The 17,660-nt window shown below is 56.8% G+C and overlaps 2 protein-coding genes across 6 annotated transcripts in view; both read left to right on the plus strand.

Moving 5' to 3' along the window:
- On the plus strand, window positions 1–5,832 carry EIF3K (eukaryotic translation initiation factor 3 subunit K). Of its 2 annotated transcripts, XM_077789188.1 has the most exons (8): window positions 1–95; window positions 1,215–1,313; window positions 1,405–1,525; window positions 2,874–2,948; window positions 3,049–3,115; window positions 3,744–3,821; window positions 5,305–5,430; window positions 5,704–5,832. In XM_077789188.1, the coding sequence occupies exons 1-8, from the start codon at window positions 37–39 to the stop codon at window positions 5,733–5,735; spliced, it is 657 nt and encodes a 218-aa protein (XP_077645314.1). In that variant the 5' UTR covers window positions 1–36; the 3' UTR covers window positions 5,736–5,832. The 2 variants fall into 2 exon arrangements, with proteins under 2 accessions (XP_077645314.1, XP_077645315.1); XM_077789189.1 differs by lacking the exons at window positions 1–95; window positions 1,215–1,313; window positions 1,405–1,525 and adding an exon at window positions 2,468–2,517.
- Window positions 5,833–6,659: 827 nt separating this feature from the next.
- Window positions 6,660–17,660, plus strand: part of ACTN4 (actinin alpha 4) — a 54,391-nt gene continuing 43,390 nt past the window's right edge. For all 4 annotated transcript variants that reach the window (XM_077789191.1, XM_077789192.1, XM_077789190.1 and 1 more), the window contains exons 1-3: window positions 6,660–6,877; window positions 16,458–16,572; window positions 17,484–17,603. In XM_077789191.1, the coding sequence (XP_077645317.1) occupies window positions 6,737–6,877; window positions 16,458–16,572; window positions 17,484–17,603 (376 nt within the window). In that variant the 5' untranslated portion in view covers window positions 6,660–6,736. The remainder of the gene's footprint in view (window positions 6,878–16,457; window positions 16,573–17,483; window positions 17,604–17,660) is intronic.

A 17,660-nucleotide genomic window follows, 5' to 3' on the forward strand; every position in this document is an offset into this window, starting at 1 on the left:
GGTGGCCGTGACGTCACTTCCGGGAGAGGAGCGAACATGGCGCTCTTCGAGCAGATGCGGGCGAACGTGGGGAAACTGCTGCGGGGCATCGACCGGTACTGGGAGCGCTGGGGGGACTGGGAGGGGCTGGGGGGGGCACAGGTGTGTTATGGGGGGTCCTAGGTGTGACCCAGGTGTGTTACGGGGGGACCCACGTGTGCCCCAGGTGTGTCACAGGTGATCCCAGGTGTGCCCCAGGTGTGTCAGAGCCCCCCTCACCTGCACAGGTACAACCCCGAGAACCTGGCCAGGCTGGAGCTGTACAGTGGGGGGCTGGGGTGTGTAACAGGGGGTCCCAGGTGTGTCTCAGGTGTGTCACAGGTGATCCCAGGTGTGCCCCAGGTGTGTCACAGCCCCCCTTACCTGCACAGGTACAACCCCGAGAACCTGGCCAGGCTGGAGCTGTGCAATGGGGGGCTGGAGTGTGTAACAGGGGGTCCCAGGTGTGTCACAGGGGTCCCAGCTGTGTCCCAGGTGTGTCACTGGTGTGCCACAGGTGTCCCTCTCACCTGCGCAGGTACAACCCCGAGAACCTGGCCAGGCTGGAGCTGTGCAATGGGGGGCTGGGGTGTGTAACAGGGGGTCCCAGGTGTGTCTCAGGTGTGTCACAGGGGGTCCCAGGTGTGCCCCAGGTGTGTCACTGGTGTGTCACAGGTGTCCCAGGTGTGTCACAGGTGTCCCTCTCACCTGCGCAGGTACAACCCCGAGAACCTGGCCAGGCTGGAGTTGTGCAATGGGGGGCTGGGGTGTGTAACAGGGGGTCCCAGGTGTGTCTCAGGTGTGTAAAGAGAGGCCCCAGGTGTGCCCCAGGTGTGTCAGAGCCCCCCTCACCTACGCAGGTACAACCCCGAGAACCTGGCCACGCTGGAGCTGTGCAATGGGGGGCTGGGGTGTGTAACAGGGGGTCCCAGGTGTGTCTCAGGTGTGTAAAGAGAGGTCTCAGGTGTGTCACAGGGGTCCCAGCTGTGTCCCAGGTGTGCCCCAGGTGTGTCACTGGTGTGTCACAGGTGTCCCAGGTGTGTCCCAGGTGTCCCTCTCACCTGCGCAGGTACAACCCCGAGAACCTGGCCACGCTGGAGCCGTACAGGGGAGGGGCTGGGATGTGTAATGGGGGGTCCCAGGTGTGCCCCAGGTGTGCCACAGGTGTGTCACAGGTGTCCCTCTCACCTGCGCAGGTACAACCCCGAGAACCTGGCCACGCTGGAGCGCTACGTGGAGACGCAGGCCAAGGAGAACGCCTACGACCTGGAGGCCAACCTGGCCGTGCTGAAGCTGTGAGGGCTCGGGGGGGATTCTGGGGGGGCTCAGGGAGGGTTTGGGGGTCCCTGAGCCCCCCCCAGGCCTCACCTGAGCTCACCTGTGCAGGTACCAGTTCAACCCCGCCTTCTTCCAGACCGGGGTGACGGCGCAGATCCTGCTCAAGGCGCTCACCAACCTGCCCCACACCGACTTCACCCTCTGCAAGTGCATGATCGACCAGGCACACGTATCCTGGCACCCCAAATCTGGGGGAACCCCTAAATCCGGTACCCCAAATCCAGGGAACCCCCAAATCCAGAGGGAAACCCCCAAATCCGGGGGGAAAACCCCAGGAAAACCCCAAATCCAGGGAGAAACCCCAAATCCAGAGGGACTTCACCCTCTGCAAGTGCATGATCGACCAGGCACACGTATCCTGGCACCCCAAATCTGGGGGAACCCCTAAATCCCGCACCCCAAATCCAGGGAGAAACCCCAAATCCAGAGGGAAACCCCCAAATCCAGAGGGAAACCCCCAGGGAAACCCCAAATCCAGGGAGAAACCCCCAAATCCAGAGGGAAACCCCCAAATCCGGGGGGAAACCCCAGGGAAACCCCAAATCCAGGGGGACTTCACCCTCTGCAAGTGCATGATCGACCAGGCACACGTATCCTGGCACCCCAAATTTGGGGGAACCCCTAAATCCGGTATCCCAAATCCAGGGAAACCCCAAATCCGGGGGGAAAACCCCAAATCTGGGGGGAAACCCCAGGGAAACCCCAAATCCAGGGAGAAACCCCAAATCCAGAGGGAAACCCCTAAATCCAGGGGCACTTCACCCTCTGCAAGTGCATTATCGACCAGGCACACGTATCCTGGCACCCCAAATCTGGGGGAACCCCTAAATCCGGTACCCCAAATCCAGGGAGAAACCCCAAATCCAGAGGGAAACCCCCAAATCCAGGGAGAAACCCCAAATCCAGAGGGAAACCCCCAAATCCAGGGAGAAACCCCAAATCCAGAGGGACTTCACCCTCTGCAAGTGCATGATCGACCAGGCACACGTATCCTGGCACCCCAGATTTGGGGGAACCCCTAAATCCGGTACCCCAAATCCGGGGAAACCCCAAATCCAGAGGGAAGCCTCCAAATCCGGGGGAAAAACCCCAAATCCAGAGGGAAACCCCTAAATCCAGGGGGACTTTACCCTCTGCAAGTGCATGATCGACCAGGCACACGTATCCTGGCACCCCAAATTTGGGGGAACCCCTAAATATGGGGCAGCCCCCAAATCCATGGGGAACCCCCCTAATTCCAGAGGGAATCCCCCAGGGATCCCCCCCCAATTCCATAGGGAACCCCAAATTCCACAAGGACCCCCCAAACCTCCACAGGGACCCCCCCCGCCTTTGCCTGCCTGACACGGCCCGGTTCTAACCCCAGAGAGATCAAATCTGGTGTTTCTCCCCCAAAATCCCGCCCAAAACCCGGATTTTGGGAGCTGGGGGAGGGAGGTTTTTGGGGTTCGGCCGAGGGGGGCACCTGCACCCCCTCTTTTCTCCCCAAATTTCCCCTTGACCTCCCCAAAACGCAGCAAGAGGAGCGGCCCATCCGGCAGATCCTGTACCTGGGGGAGCTGCTGGAGACCTGCCACTTCCAGTCCTTCTGGGTGAGCCCCCCAAAACCGGGGTCCCCCAAAACCCGGGGAGGGGGTCCTGGAGACCCAGGGGCAGCCCTAAATGTGGGGGCGACCCCCGGAATTCCGGCAGCAAGCGCTGGATGAGAACATGGAGCTGCTGGAGGGGATCACCGGCTTCGAGGACTCCGTCAGGAAATGTGAGGGGGATCTGGGGGGTCCTGGAGGGGTTTGGGGGGGCTGGGAGGGAATTTTGAGGGGGTCTGGGGAGGTTTTGGGGGTCCTGGGGAGGTTTTTGGGGGGTCCTGGAGGGGTTTGGCGGGGCTGGGAGGGAATTTTGAGGGGGTCTGGGGAGGTTTTGGGGGTCCTGGGGAGGTTTTTGGGGGTCCTGGAGGGGTTTGGGGGGGCTGGGAGGGAATTTTGAGGGGGTCTGGGGAGGTTTTGGGGGTCCTGGGGAAGTTTTGGGGGTCCTGGATGGGTTTGGAGGGAATCTTGAGGAGCTCTGGGGAGGTTTTGGGGGTCCTGGGTTGTCTTTAGCGGTTCCTGGAAGAACCTGGGTGTGGTTCAGGGGAAATTTGAGGGTCCCTGAGGGATTTCTGAGTGTCCTGGTAAGGTTTTGGGGGTCCTGTGTTATCTTTAGGAGTTCCTGGAGGAACTTGGGGGTGATTCAGGGGAGATTTGAGGGTCCCTGAGGGGGTTTTGGGGGTGCTGGGGGGGGAATTGGGGCATCCTGGGGATTCTGAGGAGGTCCCAGGGGGTTGTCTGGGGGTGCTGTGGGGGTTCTGGGCAGTTTTGGGGGGCTCGGTGACACCGTGGGGGTCCCTGCAGTCATCTGCCACGTGGTGGGGATCACCTACCAGCACATCGACCGCTGGCTGCTCGCCGAGATGCTGGGGGACCTCTCAGGTGAGGGGGCAGGGGGTCCTGGGAGGGGTTTTGGGGGGTCCCGGGTGGGAATTTGGGGTCTGGAGGGAACTTGGGAGGGTCCTGAGGGGGTTTGGGGTGCTCTGATGAGGTTTTGGGGGTGCTCTGATAGGGTTTGGGGGGTCCTGGGGAGGTGCAAGAGGGACTGGAAATGTTTTGGGGGGTCCTGGGTGGGGTTTTGGGGTCTGGAGGGAACTTGGGAGGGTCCTGAGGGGGTTTGGGGTGCTCTGAGGGGGTTTTGGGGGTGCTCTGATAGGGTTTGGGGGGTCCTGGGGAGGTGCAAGAGGGACTGGAAATGTTTTGGGGGGTCCTGGGTGGGGTTTTGGTGTTTGGAGGGAGCTTGGGAGGGTCCTGAGGGGGTTTGGGGTGCTCTGATGGGGTTTTGGGGGGTCCTGGGGAGGTGCAAGAGGGACTGGAAGTGTTTGGGGGGGTCCTGAAGAGGTTTTAAGGGGTCCCAAGTGGAAGTTGGGTTCTGGAGGGAGCTTGGGAGGGTCCTGAGGGGGTTTGGGGTGCTCTGATGGGGTTTTGGGGGGTCCTGGGGAGGTGCAAGAGGGACTGGAAATGTTTTGGGGGGTCCTGGGTGGGGTTTTGGGGTCTGGAGGGAACTTGGGAGGGTCCTGAGGGGGTTTGGGGTGCTCTGAGGGGGTTTTGGGGGTGCTCTGATAGGGTTTGGGGGGTCCTGGGGAGGTGCAAGAGGGACTGGAAATGTTTTGGGGGGTCCTGGGTGGGGTTTTGGGGTCTGGAGGGAACTTGGGAGGGTCCTGAGGGGGTTTGGGGTGCTCTGAGGGGGTTTTGGGGGTGCTCTGATAGGGTTTGGGGGGTCCTGGGGAGGTGCAAGAGGGACTGGAAATGTTTTGGGGGGTCCTGGGTGGGGTTTTGGGGTCTGGAGGGAACTTGGGAGGGTCCTGAGGGGGTTTTGGGGGTGCTCTGATGGGGTTTAGGGTGTTCCTGGGGAGGTGCAAGAGGGTCTGGAAGGGTTTTGGGGGGTCCTGGGTGGGGTTTTGGGGTCTGGAGGGAACTTGGGAGGGTCCTGAGGGGGTTTTGGGGGTGCTCTGATAGGGTTTGGGGGGTCCTGGGGAGGTGCAAGAGGGACTGGAAGTGTTTGGGGGGGTCCTGAAGAGGTTTTAAGGGGTCCCAAGTGGAAGTTGGGTTCTGGAGGGAACTTGGGAGGGTTCTGAGGGGTTTTGGGGGTGCTCTGATGGGGTTTAGGGTGTTCCTGGGGAGGTGCAAGAGGGTCTGGAAGGGTTTTGGGGGGTCCTGGGTGGGGTTTTGGGGTCTGGAGGGAACTTGGGAGGGTCCTGAGGGGGTTTTGGGGGTGCTCTGAGGAGGTTTGGGGGGTCCTGGGGAGGTGCAAGAGAGACTGGAAAGGCTTGGGGGGTCCTGGAAGGGTTTGGGGGGTCCTGGGTGGGGTTTGGGGGTCCCTGGGGGGTGTCCAGCCCCCCCAGACCCCGCCATGCCCCCCCAGAGTCGCAGCTGAGGGTGTGGATGAGCAAATACGGGTGGACGGAGCCAGAGCCGGGGCGGATCCTGATCTCCAACCAGGAGGAGAACATCAAACCCAAGAACATAGTGGAGAAAATCGACTTCGACAGTGGGTTGGGGTTTTGGGGGGGATTTGGGGCATCCTGGCGGGAGTTTGGGGGAAGTTTTGGGGGAGGTCAGGGGGTTTTGGGGGGTGTTGGGCGGATGCAGGGAGATCCCATGGGGATTTGGGGATTTTGGAGGAGGTTTGGGGCAGTACAGGAGGGTCCTGGGGGTATCCTGAGGAGTTCTGGGGCTCTGGGGAGGGATCCAGAAGAGGCCCGGGGGTGTCTGAGGGATCTTTATCCCAGGACCCTCCTCAGCTCGCCTGTTTTTCTCCCAGGTGTGTCCAGCATCATGGCATCCTCTCTCTGAGCGCCCCCAGAAGCAAACCCTGAACACCGACCCTCCAATTCCAGCCCCCCCAACCCCGACCCTGCCCAGTTTAACCAGTAAAGAGGCTCCAATGCTGGACTGGGCTCATTCTTGGGGGTCCTCAAAATGGAGGGGGGCGCGTCTGAGGGGAAGTGGGCGGGGCCTCGGGGTGGGCGGGGCTTTGAGGCGCGGTGGGCGTGGCCTCGGCTCCGTGAGGGCGGGAAACGGCGGGCGGGGCTTTGAGGCGCCGTGGGCGTGGCCTCGGCTCCGTGAGGGCGGGAAGCGGTGGGCGGGGCTTTGAGGCGCGGTGGGCGTGGCCTCGGCTCCGTGAGGGCGGGAAACGGCGGGCGGGGCTTTGAGGCGCCGTGGGCGTGGCCTCGGCTCCGTGAGGGCGGTGAGTGTGGCTTTGAGGCGCGGTGGGCGTGGCCTCGGCTCCGTGAGGGCGGCGGGCGGGGCTTTGAGGCGCGGTGGGCGTGGCCTCGGCTCCGTGAGGGCGGTGAGTGTGGCTTTGAGGCGCCGTGGGCGTGGCCTCGGCTCCGTGAGGGCGGTGAGTGTGGCTTTGAGGCGCCGTGGGCGTGGCCTCGGCTCCGTGAGGGCGGTGAGTGTGGCTTTGAGGCGCCGTGGGCGTGGCCTCGGCTCCGTGAGGGCGGTGAGTGTGGCTTTGAGGCGCGGTGGGCGTGGCCTCGGCTCCGTGAGGGCGGGAAACGGCGGGCGGGGCTTTGAGGCGCGGCGGGCGGGGCTTTGAGGCGCGGTGGGCGTGGCCTCGGCTCCGTGAGGGCGGGAAACGGCGGGCGGGGCTTTGAGGCGCGGCGGGCGGGGCTTTGAGGCGCGGTGGGCGTGGCCTCGTGGCGCCTGAGGGCGGGAGGGGCGTGGCCGCGCGCGCGCGGCGCGGTGGGCGGGGCCGGGGCGTTGGCGCCTGCGCAGTCGGGGCGCGGCGGGGGCCGGCTCGGGTCCGTGTCGCTGGCGCTTCCTCCGCCTGTCGCGACAGCAGCGCGGCGATCATGGTGGATTACCACAGCGCGGGGCAGCCCCACCCGTACGGCGGGAACGGGCCCGGCCCCAACGGCGACTACATGGCCCAGGAGGATGATTGGGATCGGGATCTGCTCCTGGACCCCGCCTGGGAGAAGCAGCAGCGCAAGGTTGGGGGGGGCTGAGGGGGAATCGTGAGGGGCTCAGGGGTCCCTGAGGGGGTTTCAGAGCCTGAGGGGTTTGCTGAGGGGTCTGGAGGGTTTGAGGAGTCTCTGAGGGGAGCTGGGGGGTCCCTGAGGGGATCCATGGGGGATCCTGGGGTGGCTGAGGGGATCTATGAGGGATCCTTGGTGTCTGAGAGATCTCTGGGGGATCCCTCAGGGATCCTGAGGTCCCTGAGGGGATCCATGAGGGATCCTGGGGTGGCTGAGAGTTCCCTGAGGGGATCCCTGAGGGATCCTGAGGTCCCTGAGGGGATCCCTGAGGGATCCTGGGGTGGCTGAGGGACACCTGAGGGGTGGCGGGTGAATTTTGGGGACCCCCAGGGTTGTGCTTGGGCTGCTTCACCTGAGGGGTGAGTGGGACACTTTGGGGACCCCCAGGATTGTGTTTGTGGGGGATATAACACCTGAGGGGTGAATTTTGGGGGATACAACACCTGAGGGGTGAATTTTGGGGACCCCCGGGGCAGTGTTTGGGGGATACAACACCTGAGGAGTGAATTTTGGGGGATATAACACCTGAGGAGTGAATTTTGGGGGATACAACACCTGAGGAGTGAATTTTGGGGGATACAAAACCTGAGGAGTGAATTTTGGGGGATACAACACCTGAGGAGTGAATTTTGGGGGATACAACACCTGAGGAGTGAGTTTTGGGGCTATAACACCTGAGGAGTGGATTTTGGGGGATATAACACCTGAGGAGTGAATTTCGGGGGCTACAACCCCTGAGGAGTGAGTTTTGGGGACCCCCAGGGCAGTGTTTGGGGGCTAGAACACCTGAGGAGTGAGTTTTGGGGAATACAACTCCTGAGGAGTGAATTTTGGGGAATACAACCCCTGAGGAGTGAATTTTGGGGGATATAACACCTGAGGAGTGAATTTCGGGGGATATAACACCTGAGGAGTGAATTTCGGGGGATGTAACACCTGAGGAGTGAATTTTGGGGAATATAACCCCTGAGGAGTGAATTTTGGGGACCCCCGGGGCAGTGTTTGGGGGTCTCCCTTGCCGGGGAGGGGGCTGTGAGCATCCGGAGCGAACCCCGAGGGATTTTTTTTGCCGATCCCGGGTGGGAAAACTTCTGGAGAGCTTCGGGACGGGAGAAAGGGCAAAGGGGATCCGCCGGGATCCGCCGGGATCCGCCGGGATCCCGGGCCAGCGGCACCTGCGGGGGTCTCCGTGCACCTCGCCCCCTCCCCAAAAAAGCGCCGGGAGCGGGGAGGGGCTGGCCCGGAATTCCGCCGGGCGCCGGAGTGTTCCGGGTTAATCATTGGAGACGGGCGGAGCTCCCGGCTGGATTCCTGGAGTTTGGGGTGAATTCCTGCAGTTTGGGGTGAATTCCTGTGCTTGGGGTGAATTCCTGCAGTTTGGGGTGAATTCCTGCAGTTTGGGGTGAATTCCTGCAGTTTGGGGTGAATTCCTGGAGTTTGGGGTGAATTCCTGTGTTTGGGGTGAATTCCTGCAGTTTGGGGTGAATTCCTGTGTTTGGGGTGAATTCCTGTGTTTGGGGTGAATTCCTGCAGTTTGGGGTGAATTCCTGCAGTTTGGGGTGAATTCCTGCAGCTTGGGGTGAATTCCCTCAGTTTGGGGTGAATTCCTGCAGTTTGGGGTGAATTCCCTCAGTTTGGGGTGAATTCCTGCAATTTGGGGTGAATTCCCTCAGTTTGTGGTTCCATTCCCTCAGTTTGTGGTTCCATTCCCTCAGTTTGGGGTGAATTCCTTCAGTTTGGGGTGAATTCCCTCAGTTTGTGGTTCTATTCCCACAGTTTGGGGTGAATTCCCTCAGTTTGTGGTTCCATTCCCTCAGTTTGTGGTTCCATTCCCTCAGTTTGGGGTGAATTCCCTCAGTTTGTGGTTCCATTCCCTCAGTTTGTGGTTCTATTCCCACAGTTTGGGGTGAATTCCTGTGTTTGGGGTGAATTCCTGTGTTTGGGGTGAATTCCTGCAGTTTGGGGTGAATTCCCTCAGTTTGGGGTGAATTCCTGTGTTTGGGGTGAATTCCCTCAGTTTGGGGTGAATTCCTGCAGTTTGGGGTGAATTCCTGCAGTTTGGGATGAATTCCTGCAGTTTGGGATGAATTCCTGCAGTTTGGGGTGAATTCCTGTGTTTGGGGTGAATTCCTGCAGTTTGGGGTGAATTCCTGCAGTTTGGGGTGAATTCCTGCAGTTTGGGGTGAATTCCCTCAGTTTGTGGTTCAATTCCCGCAGTTTGTGGTTCAATTCCCGCAGTTTGTGGTTCAATTCCCGCAGTTTGGGGTGAATTCCCTCAGTTTGGGGTGAATTCCCTCAGTTTGGGGTGAATTCCCTCAGTTTGTGGTTCCATTCCCGCAGTTTGGGGTGAATTCCCTCAGTTTGGGGTGAATTCCCACAGTTTGGGGTGAATTCCTTCAGTTTGTGGTTCTATTCCCACACTTTGGGGTGAATTCCCTCAGTTTGTGGTTCCATTCCCGCACTTTGGGGTGAATTCCGTCCGTTTTGTGTTCAGTTCTGTGCCTTGGGTGAATTCCCTAATTTTGGTGTGAATTCCCTCAGGTTCGTGCTCATTCCCTAACCTGGGGCCGAGTTCCCTGCCTGTTGTGTTTAACCCCCGAATTTTGGGTGAATTCCGTCCGTTTTTGGGATATTTCGGGGGAGTCTCCGTCCTGCGGACACCTCGGGCTCGGCGCTGCTCCGTTGCCGTGGTTACCTGGGAATTCCAGGTTTTTCTAAGAAAAATCCGGGCTAAATTGGATTCTTTTTGGCACAGGAAGCGCAGGATGAGCTTCCTCCTCCTCTTCCTCCTCCGCTTCCTGACATTCCCGGCGCTTCCCACTCGTGTCCCGCTCTCCCACCCCGTTCCTGCTGCTTCCCCTCGGCCCGGAATGGGAATTTTCCCGTGGATTTCTCAGGATTTGGCGTGGATTTCCCCGTGGGAATGCCGGAGGATGGATGAGCTCCGCCAGCCTCGTTAATTAGATATTAATGAGCGGCGTTTAGGGATTGCCCCGACCCCCTCCTCATTTTTTTTTGGGAATTTTGGGAATCTCCTTCCCCCCCCCCAAGAGGCGGCTCCTGCTTTCCCACCCAATTCCTGCATTTGGGAATTCCGAGTATCCCAAATCCCCTGGGTGGCCGTGGGGAAGGGGCCGCGTCCGGCCCCAGGGATTCGCCTCTGGAATTCTCTGGAATTCCAACAATGCGGCCGGAGCAGCGGGAACGGAACCCGGCCCCTCGTCCGTCCGTCCGTCCGTCCTTCCCAAACCCGCCGGAAAAATCCAGGAACTTTCGTCCCAAACAGGTGGTTTTCATCCCATAAAAACCCAGAAGTTTTTGCCCCAAACAGGTGTTTTTTCTCCCATAAAAACCCGGGAGATTTTGCTCCAAAAAGGTATTTTTTCCTCCCAGGAATTTTTGCCCCAAACAGGTGTTTTTCCCTCCCAGGAAGTTTTGCCCTAAACAGGAATTTTTCCTCACAGGAATTTTTACCCAAACAGGTGTTTTTCCTTCCAAGAAGTTTTGCTCTAAACAGGTGTTTTTCCTTCCCTAAAACTCCAGGAATTTTTGCCCCAAACAGGAGTTTTTCCTCACAGGAATTTTTACCCAAACAGGCGTTTTTCCTCCCAGGAAGTTTTGCCCCAAACAGGTGTTCTTCCTCCCATAAAACCCCAGGAATTTTTGCCCCAAACTGATAATTTTTCCTCCCAGGATTTTTTACCCAAACAGGCATTTTTCCTCCCAGGAATTTTTGCCCCAAACAGGTGTTCTTCCTCCCATAAAACCCCAGGAATTTTTGCCCCAAACTGATAATTTTTCCTCCCAGGAATTTTTACCCAAACAGGTATTTTTCCTCCCAGGAATTTTTGCCCCAAACAGGCGTTTTTCCTCCCAGGAATTATTGCCCCAAACAGGAATTTTTCCTCCCAGGATTTTTTACCCAAACAGGCATTTTTCCTCCCAGGAATTATTGCCCCAAACAGGAATTTTTCCTCCCAGGATTTTTTACCCAAACAGGCATTTTTCCTCCCAGGAATTTTTTACCCAAACAGGCGTTTTTCCTCCCAGGAATTTTTGCCTGAACAGGCATTTTTCCTCCCAGGATTTTTTACCCAAACAGGCGTTTTTCCTCCCAGGAATTTTTGCCTGAACAGGAATTTTTCCTCCCAGGAATTTTTACCCCAAACAGGAGTTTTTCCTCCCAGGAATTTTTGCCTGAACAGGAATTTTCCCCCCAGTTCCAGACTGGGATGCACTGGGAAGAGAACTGCAATCCGCCCTCTTTGGGCTCCCGACCCCTCAGCAGGGATCCTCCCTCCCTCTGCTCCTCGCCTTTACCAATATTTCTATTTTTCCCCCCATTTTTAGCCATTCCCACCCACCTGGCCCGGGAACCTCGGCACATCCTGACCTCGGGGGGGGGATTTTTTGGATGTAAAAAATCACAGAATAAACTCAGGCTGCTGCGGGCTGGAGAACCCCCCCAAAATCCGATTTTTTTGGGGGAGTTTCGGGGCTGCCGCACCCCGGGCGAGGCGTGGCCGACCTTGGAGCCGCTGATCCCGCCTGGAATGTGGGAACGCCCTGAGCCACCTGCGGACCTGAGCAAGAACCGGCCCGAGCTCTTCCCAAAAATCCCAGAGCCCAAGAAAGGCAAGGAATGAGAATTCCACGCTCCGGCCTCCCCCGGGAGCACGGAAAACATCCCAAAAAAAACCAGCAAAAATTCCCAGGGGAGGGGAAAACCCAGCCTGTCACCCCCGACCCTCACATTCCCTCATTTCTGCTCATCTCCCAAATCTTTCTATTTTTTTCCTCACTTTCAGCGATCTTTTCCCCCAAACTTTAGTCATTTCCCCCCAATTTTAGTCATTTTCCCTGATTTTTAGTCATTTCCCACCGTTATTTTGTTCATTCCCACCATTTCTAATCGTTCTTTCCCCATTTTTTGGTCCCGTTTCCTGATTTTTTTTTTTTTTTTTTTTGGTGACTTCCTGACTTTTTTGACTTTGCTCCAGTTTTTTTGTCATTTTCCCAAATTTTCTCGTCATTTTCCCAGTTTTTGGGGAACTTCTCCTGGGTTTTGGTCATTTTTCACAGTTTATGGATCATTTTCCCCTGGTTTTGGGCCACTTTTCCTGGTGTTATCATCACTTTCCCACTTTTCTGCTCATTTTCCCAGTTCATCCTCAGTTTTCCTGATTTTTTGGTATTTTTATCCATGTTTAAATAACTTCCCCACTTTTTTCCTCATTTTCCCTGATTTCTGGGTGACTTTTCGTGATTTTTTCCATCACTTTCCCTTCTTTTTTTTTCCCTTTTCCCAGATTTTCTGACCTCTCATCGTGGATTTTGGGTTATTTCCCTGATTTTTCCTCCCTTTTCCCTCTCCTCGGACAAGTGGCGCCTCGTTAATTATGTTAATTATGCAAATGGCGTTAATTAACCCCGCTAACGAGCCCAGAGGAACGCCTGGATGAGTTTTTTATTCCCTCTGGAATTTTCTTTCAGCTCTGCCACATTTTAACGGGAATTTGGGGATGTGGGAGCGAATTCCTTCCCGCCCTCATTGAAATCCCGGGAAAAGACCCCAAAACCCGCCCGGGGGGGCTCATTCCCACCTGGAATTCTCGGGGTCGGCATTCCCGGGGCTCCCACAGCGGGAAAACCCCAAGAAGGACCCAAAAATGAGGAATTCTGGGAGGCTCCCCGAGGAAAATCCCAATTTGGGGCTTTTTTGGGGGATAAATCGCTGTCCCTGAGGATCTCCCCAAAAATATTCCTCAGGGAACAACGCAGGGCAGCATTCCCAGTGCCCGGAATTAGGGATTTTTCCCTTAAAAAGTTGGGAATAAACCCTTGGGATCGTTGACAAACACATCCCAGCTTCTTCCCGAGGGATTTTCCATCCCGAAGTTGGGATTTTAGGGAAAAAAAATGGAGGAAAAGAGGGAAGGAAATGCATTTTCCAGCCCTGAAATTCCCAATTTTTAGGGGAAAAATGGAGGAAAAGAGGGAAGGAAATGCATTTTCCAGCCCTGAAATTCCCAATTTTTAGAGGAAAAATGGAGGAAAAGAGGGAGGAAAATGCATTTTCCAGCCCTGAAATTCCCAATTTTTAGAGAAAAAATGGAGGAAAATTCCCAATTTTTCCATGGAAAGGAGGAAGAGGAGGCAGGTTTTCCTCCCTGCCGCTGTTTCCCGGTGGTTTTCGTGGACAAACGGAGGAAAAGAAGGATGAAAAGTGGGATAAACCCCTTTGCCAGCCCCAAAATCCCGGGATTTGGGGCGGGCTCGGTGCCTGCCCGGATTTCGGGAGGGGTCCTGGACACAATGCCTGGAAAACGCTTTTCCAGCGGTTCCGTGGGAAGGAAATTCCAGAGGCCCGTGCGGAATCTCCTTTTTTAGGCATTTTTGGGATGGTTATTTCTGGCCGGAACGCGCCGGGGCCGGGGGGGGTCGCTCCGGGCGGGATTTATCCCGAATTCCAGCGGCCCCGGCTTCCCACCCATCCTTCCCAAATTCCTCCTTTTTTGGGGGGAAAACCCTCGGCTTTGGGGCTGTGGGAACGTCCTGGGGCCGGGGGGACAGCAAGGATTCCCTGGGCGCAGAAATTCCTGGGATGTGGCGCAGAAATTCCTGAGATTTGCCACAGAAATTCTCGGGATGTGGCGCAGAAATTCCTGAGATTTGCCACAGAAATTCTCGGGATGTGGCGCAGAAATTCCTGGGATGTGGCACAGAAATTCCTGAGATTTGCCACAGAAATTCCGGGGATGTGGCACAGAAATTCCTGAGATTTGCCACAGAAATTCCTGGGATGTGGCGCAGAAATTCCTGAGATTTGCCACAGAAATTCCTGGGATGTGGCGCAGAAATTCCTGAGATTTGCCACAGAAATTCCTGAGATTTGCCACAGAAATTCCCAGGATGTGGCACAGAAATTCCTGGAATGTGGCACAGAAATTCCTGGGATGTGGCCCAGAAATTCTCAGGATTTGGCCCAGAAATTCCTGAGATTTGCCACAGAAATTCCTGGGATGTGGCGCGGAAATTCCTGAGATTTGCCACAGAAATTCCTGGGATGTGGCACAGAAATTCCCGGGATGTGGCGCAGAAATTCCTGGGATGTGGCGCAGAAATTCCTGAGATTTGCCACAGAAATTCTCGGGATGTGGCGCAGAAATTCCTGAGATTTGCCACAGAAATTCTCGGGATGTGGCGCAGAAATTCCTGAGATTTGCCACAGAAATTCCTGGGATGTGGCACAGAAATTCCTGGGATGTGGCGCAGAAATTCCTGAGATTTGCCACAGAAATTCCCGGGATGTGGCGCAGAAATTCCTGGGATGTGGCACAGAAATTCCCGGGATGTGGCACAGAAATTCTCAGGATTTGGCCCAGAAATTCCTGAGATTTGCCACAGAAATTCCCGGGATGTGGCACAGAAATTCCTGAGATTTGCCACAGAAATTCTCGGGATGTGGCACAGAAATTCCTGAGATTTGCCACAGAAATTCCCGGGATGTGGCACAGAAATTCCTGAGATTTGCCACAGAAATTCTCGGGATGTGCCACAGAAATTCTCAGGATTTGGCGCAGAAATTCCCGGGATTTGGTGGTGTTTTCCCGGGTTTTGGAAAGTGATCTCTGGACACCGCAGGGCCAGGGAGAGATCCCAGAGCGGGATTTTAATGGGATTTTCTGGGATTTTTCTGGGATTTTTCTGGGATCTCTCAGTGCTGGGTAATTCAGGGCTCTTGTGTTTGCCCGTGAAGGAGATCCCAGACCGGGATTTTTTGGGATTTTTCTGGGATTTTTCTGGGATTTTTCTGGGATCTCTCCTGGCCAGGGGACTCAGGACCCGTCGTGTTTGCCCGTGAAGGAGATCCCAGACTGGGATTTTCTGGGATTTTTCTGGGATTTTTCTGGGATTTTTCTGGGATTTTTCTGGGATTTTTCTGGGATCTCTCCTGGCCAGCTGACTCAGGACCCGTCGTGTTTGCCCATGAAGGAGATCCCAGAGTGGGATTTTAATGGGATTTTTCTGGGATTTTTCTGGGATTTTTCTGGGATCTCTCCTGGCCAGCTGACTCAGGACCCGTCGTGTTTGCCCGTGAAGGAGATCCCAGACCGGGATTTTCTGGGATTTTTCTGGGATCTCTCCTGGCCAGCTGACTCAGGACCCGTTGTGTTTGCCCGTGAAGGAGATCCCAGACTGGGATTTTTCTGGGATTTTTTTGGGATTTTTCTGGGATTTTTCTGGGATTTTTCTGGGATTTTTCTGGGATTTTTCTGGGATCTCTCCTGGCCAGGGGACTCAGGACCCGTCGTGTTTGCCCGTGAAGGAGATCCCAGACCGGGATTTTTCTGGGATTTTTCTGGGATTTTTCTGGGATCTCTCCTGGCCAGCTGACTCAGGACCCGTCGTGTTTGCCCATGAAGGAGATCCCAGACTGGGATTTTTTTGGGATTTTTCTGGGATTTTTCTGGGATATTTTTGGGATTTTTCTGGGATTTTTCTGGGATCTCTCCTGGCCAGCTGACTCAGGACCCGTCGTGTTTGCCCGTGAAGGAGATCCCAGAGCGGAATTTCTCCGGGATCTCTCCGGGATCCCTCGGGGCCGGTGACTCAGGGCCGCGCCCGGCCGCGCCTGGCACAGGCATGTGCCAGCCTGGCACCGGCCAAAGTCCCGGCGCCGCCCCGGAGCCGCCCCAAACCCGCTGGGATGGGCCTGGAAACCCGCTGGGATGGGTCTGGGGTCTCATCCCGGGATGTGTCCGGAGGAGATCCCTGATCCCAAACCAGCCCCAGGAGCAGATTGTGGCGTGGAGCCGTGCCAGCGCCGCAGGAAACTGCGGTGGCGGCTGTGGGATCGGCGTTCCGGCGGGTGAAGGGCTCGGGGTCATTCCCAGTGGGATCAGTAACCCGGGGTCATTCCCGCTGGGATCAATAACCCGGGGTCATTCCCAGTGGGATCAATAATCCGGGGTCATTCCTGCTGGGATCAATAACCCGGGCTCATTCCCAGTGGGATCAGTGGGGTCATTCCCAGTGGGATCAATAACCTGGGGTCATTCCTGCTGGGATCAGTGGGGTCATTCCCAGTGGGATCAGTGGGGTCATTCCTGCTGGGATCAATAACCCGGGCTCATTCCCAGTGGGATCAATAACCCGGGGTCATTCCCAGTGGGATCAATAATCCGGGGTCATTCCCACTGGGATTGAGGAATCCCCAGGTCCCCAATCTCCCTGTTTTCCCCCAAACCCCGGGGGTCCCACCACATCCAGGGGGTCCCCCCAAACTTCGGGGATGCCCCCAAACTCTGGGGATCCCCCCAAACTCTGGGGATCCCCCCACTGACCCCGGGGGTCCACACTGACCCCGGGGGTCCCCCCGAACTCTGGGGATCCCCCCAAACCCTGGGGGTCCCCCCACACCCCGGGGGTCCCCCCACACCCCGGGGGTCCCCCACTGACCCCGGGGGTCCCCCCACACCCCGGGGGTCCCCCACTGACCCCGGGGGTCCCGCTGACCCCCCCGTCCCCGCAGACGTTCACGGCCTGGTGCAACTCCCACCTGCGCAAGGCCGGCACGCAGATCGAGAACATCGACGAGGATTTCCGGGACGGGCTCAAGCTGATGCTGCTGCTCGAGGTCATCTCAGGTCAGGCCTGAGCCCAGATCCTTAAACCGGGCTCGAAAACACCAAACAGGGCACAAAAACACCAAACGGGGCCCAAAAACCTTCAGATTGGGTCCAAAACCCTCAAACTGAGCCCAAAAACACCAAACTGGGCCCAAAAGCACCAAACTGGGCCCAAAAACACCAAACAGGGCCCAAAAACACCAAACTGAGCCCAAAAACACCAAACTGGGCCCAAAAACACCAAACGGGGCACAAAAACCTTCAAATTGGGTCCAAAACCACCAAACTGGGCCCAAAAACACCAAACTGGGCCCAAAAACACCAAACTGGGCCCAAAAACACCAAACGGGGCACAAAAACACCAAACGGGGCCCAAAAACCTTCAGATTGGGTCCAAAACCCTCAAACTGAGCCCAAAAACACCAAACTGGGCCCAAAAGCACCAAACTGGGCCCAAAAACACCAAACGGGGCCCAAAAACACCAAACTGGGCCCAAAAACACCAAACTGAGCCCAAAAACAACAAACTGGGTCCAAAAACACCAAACTGGGCCCAAAAACACCAAACTGGGCCCAAAAACTTCCCGGCTGGGCACAAAGTACTGACACTTCCCCAAACACCTTTAAACTCGACCTAAATCCTTTAATCCTGACCCAAATCCTTGAACCCTGACCCAAACCCTTTAATCCCGACCCAAACCCTTTAACCCTGACCCAAACCCTTTAATCCTGACCCAAACCCTTTAACCCTGACCCAAACCCTTCACTCCTGACCCAAACCCTTCACTCCTGACCCAAACCCTTCAGTCCTGACCCAAACCCTTTAACCCTGACCCAAATCCTTTAACCCTGACCCAAACCCTTCACTCCTGACCCAAACCCTTCAGTCCCGACCCAAACCCCTCACTCTGACCCCGGTGCCGTTGCAGGGGAGCGGCTCCCGAAGCCCGAGCGGGGCAAGATGAGGGTGCACAAGATCAACAACGTCAACAAGGCCCTGGACTTCATCGCCAGCAAAGGCGTCAAGCTCGTCTCCATCGGCGCCGAGGGTGAGGCCCCGCCTCGGGATCCGCTGGGATCCATTGGGATTCACCGGGATCTGCTGG

The sequence above is a fragment of the Lonchura striata genome, chromosome 31, assembly GCF_046129695.1.
Source record: "Lonchura striata isolate bLonStr1 chromosome 31, bLonStr1.mat, whole genome shotgun sequence".
NCBI classification, from domain to species: domain Eukaryota; kingdom Metazoa; phylum Chordata; class Aves; order Passeriformes; family Estrildidae; genus Lonchura; species Lonchura striata.

What these genes read in the sequence shown, in the direction of transcription:
- EIF3K (XM_077789188.1), top strand. Translation starts at nt 37, where the DNA reads ATGGCGCTCTTCGAGCAGATGCGGGCGAACGTGGGGAAACTGCTGCGG. An exon ending in GCATGATCGACCAGGCACAC is followed by an intron (nt 1,526 to 2,873) that starts GTATCCTGGCAC and finishes CCCAAAACGCAG; the next exon opens with CAAGAGGAGCGGCCCATCCG. An exon ending in GCCACTTCCAGTCCTTCTGG is followed by an intron (nt 2,949 to 3,048) that starts GTGAGCCCCCCA and finishes GAATTCCGGCAG; the next exon opens with CAAGCGCTGGATGAGAACAT.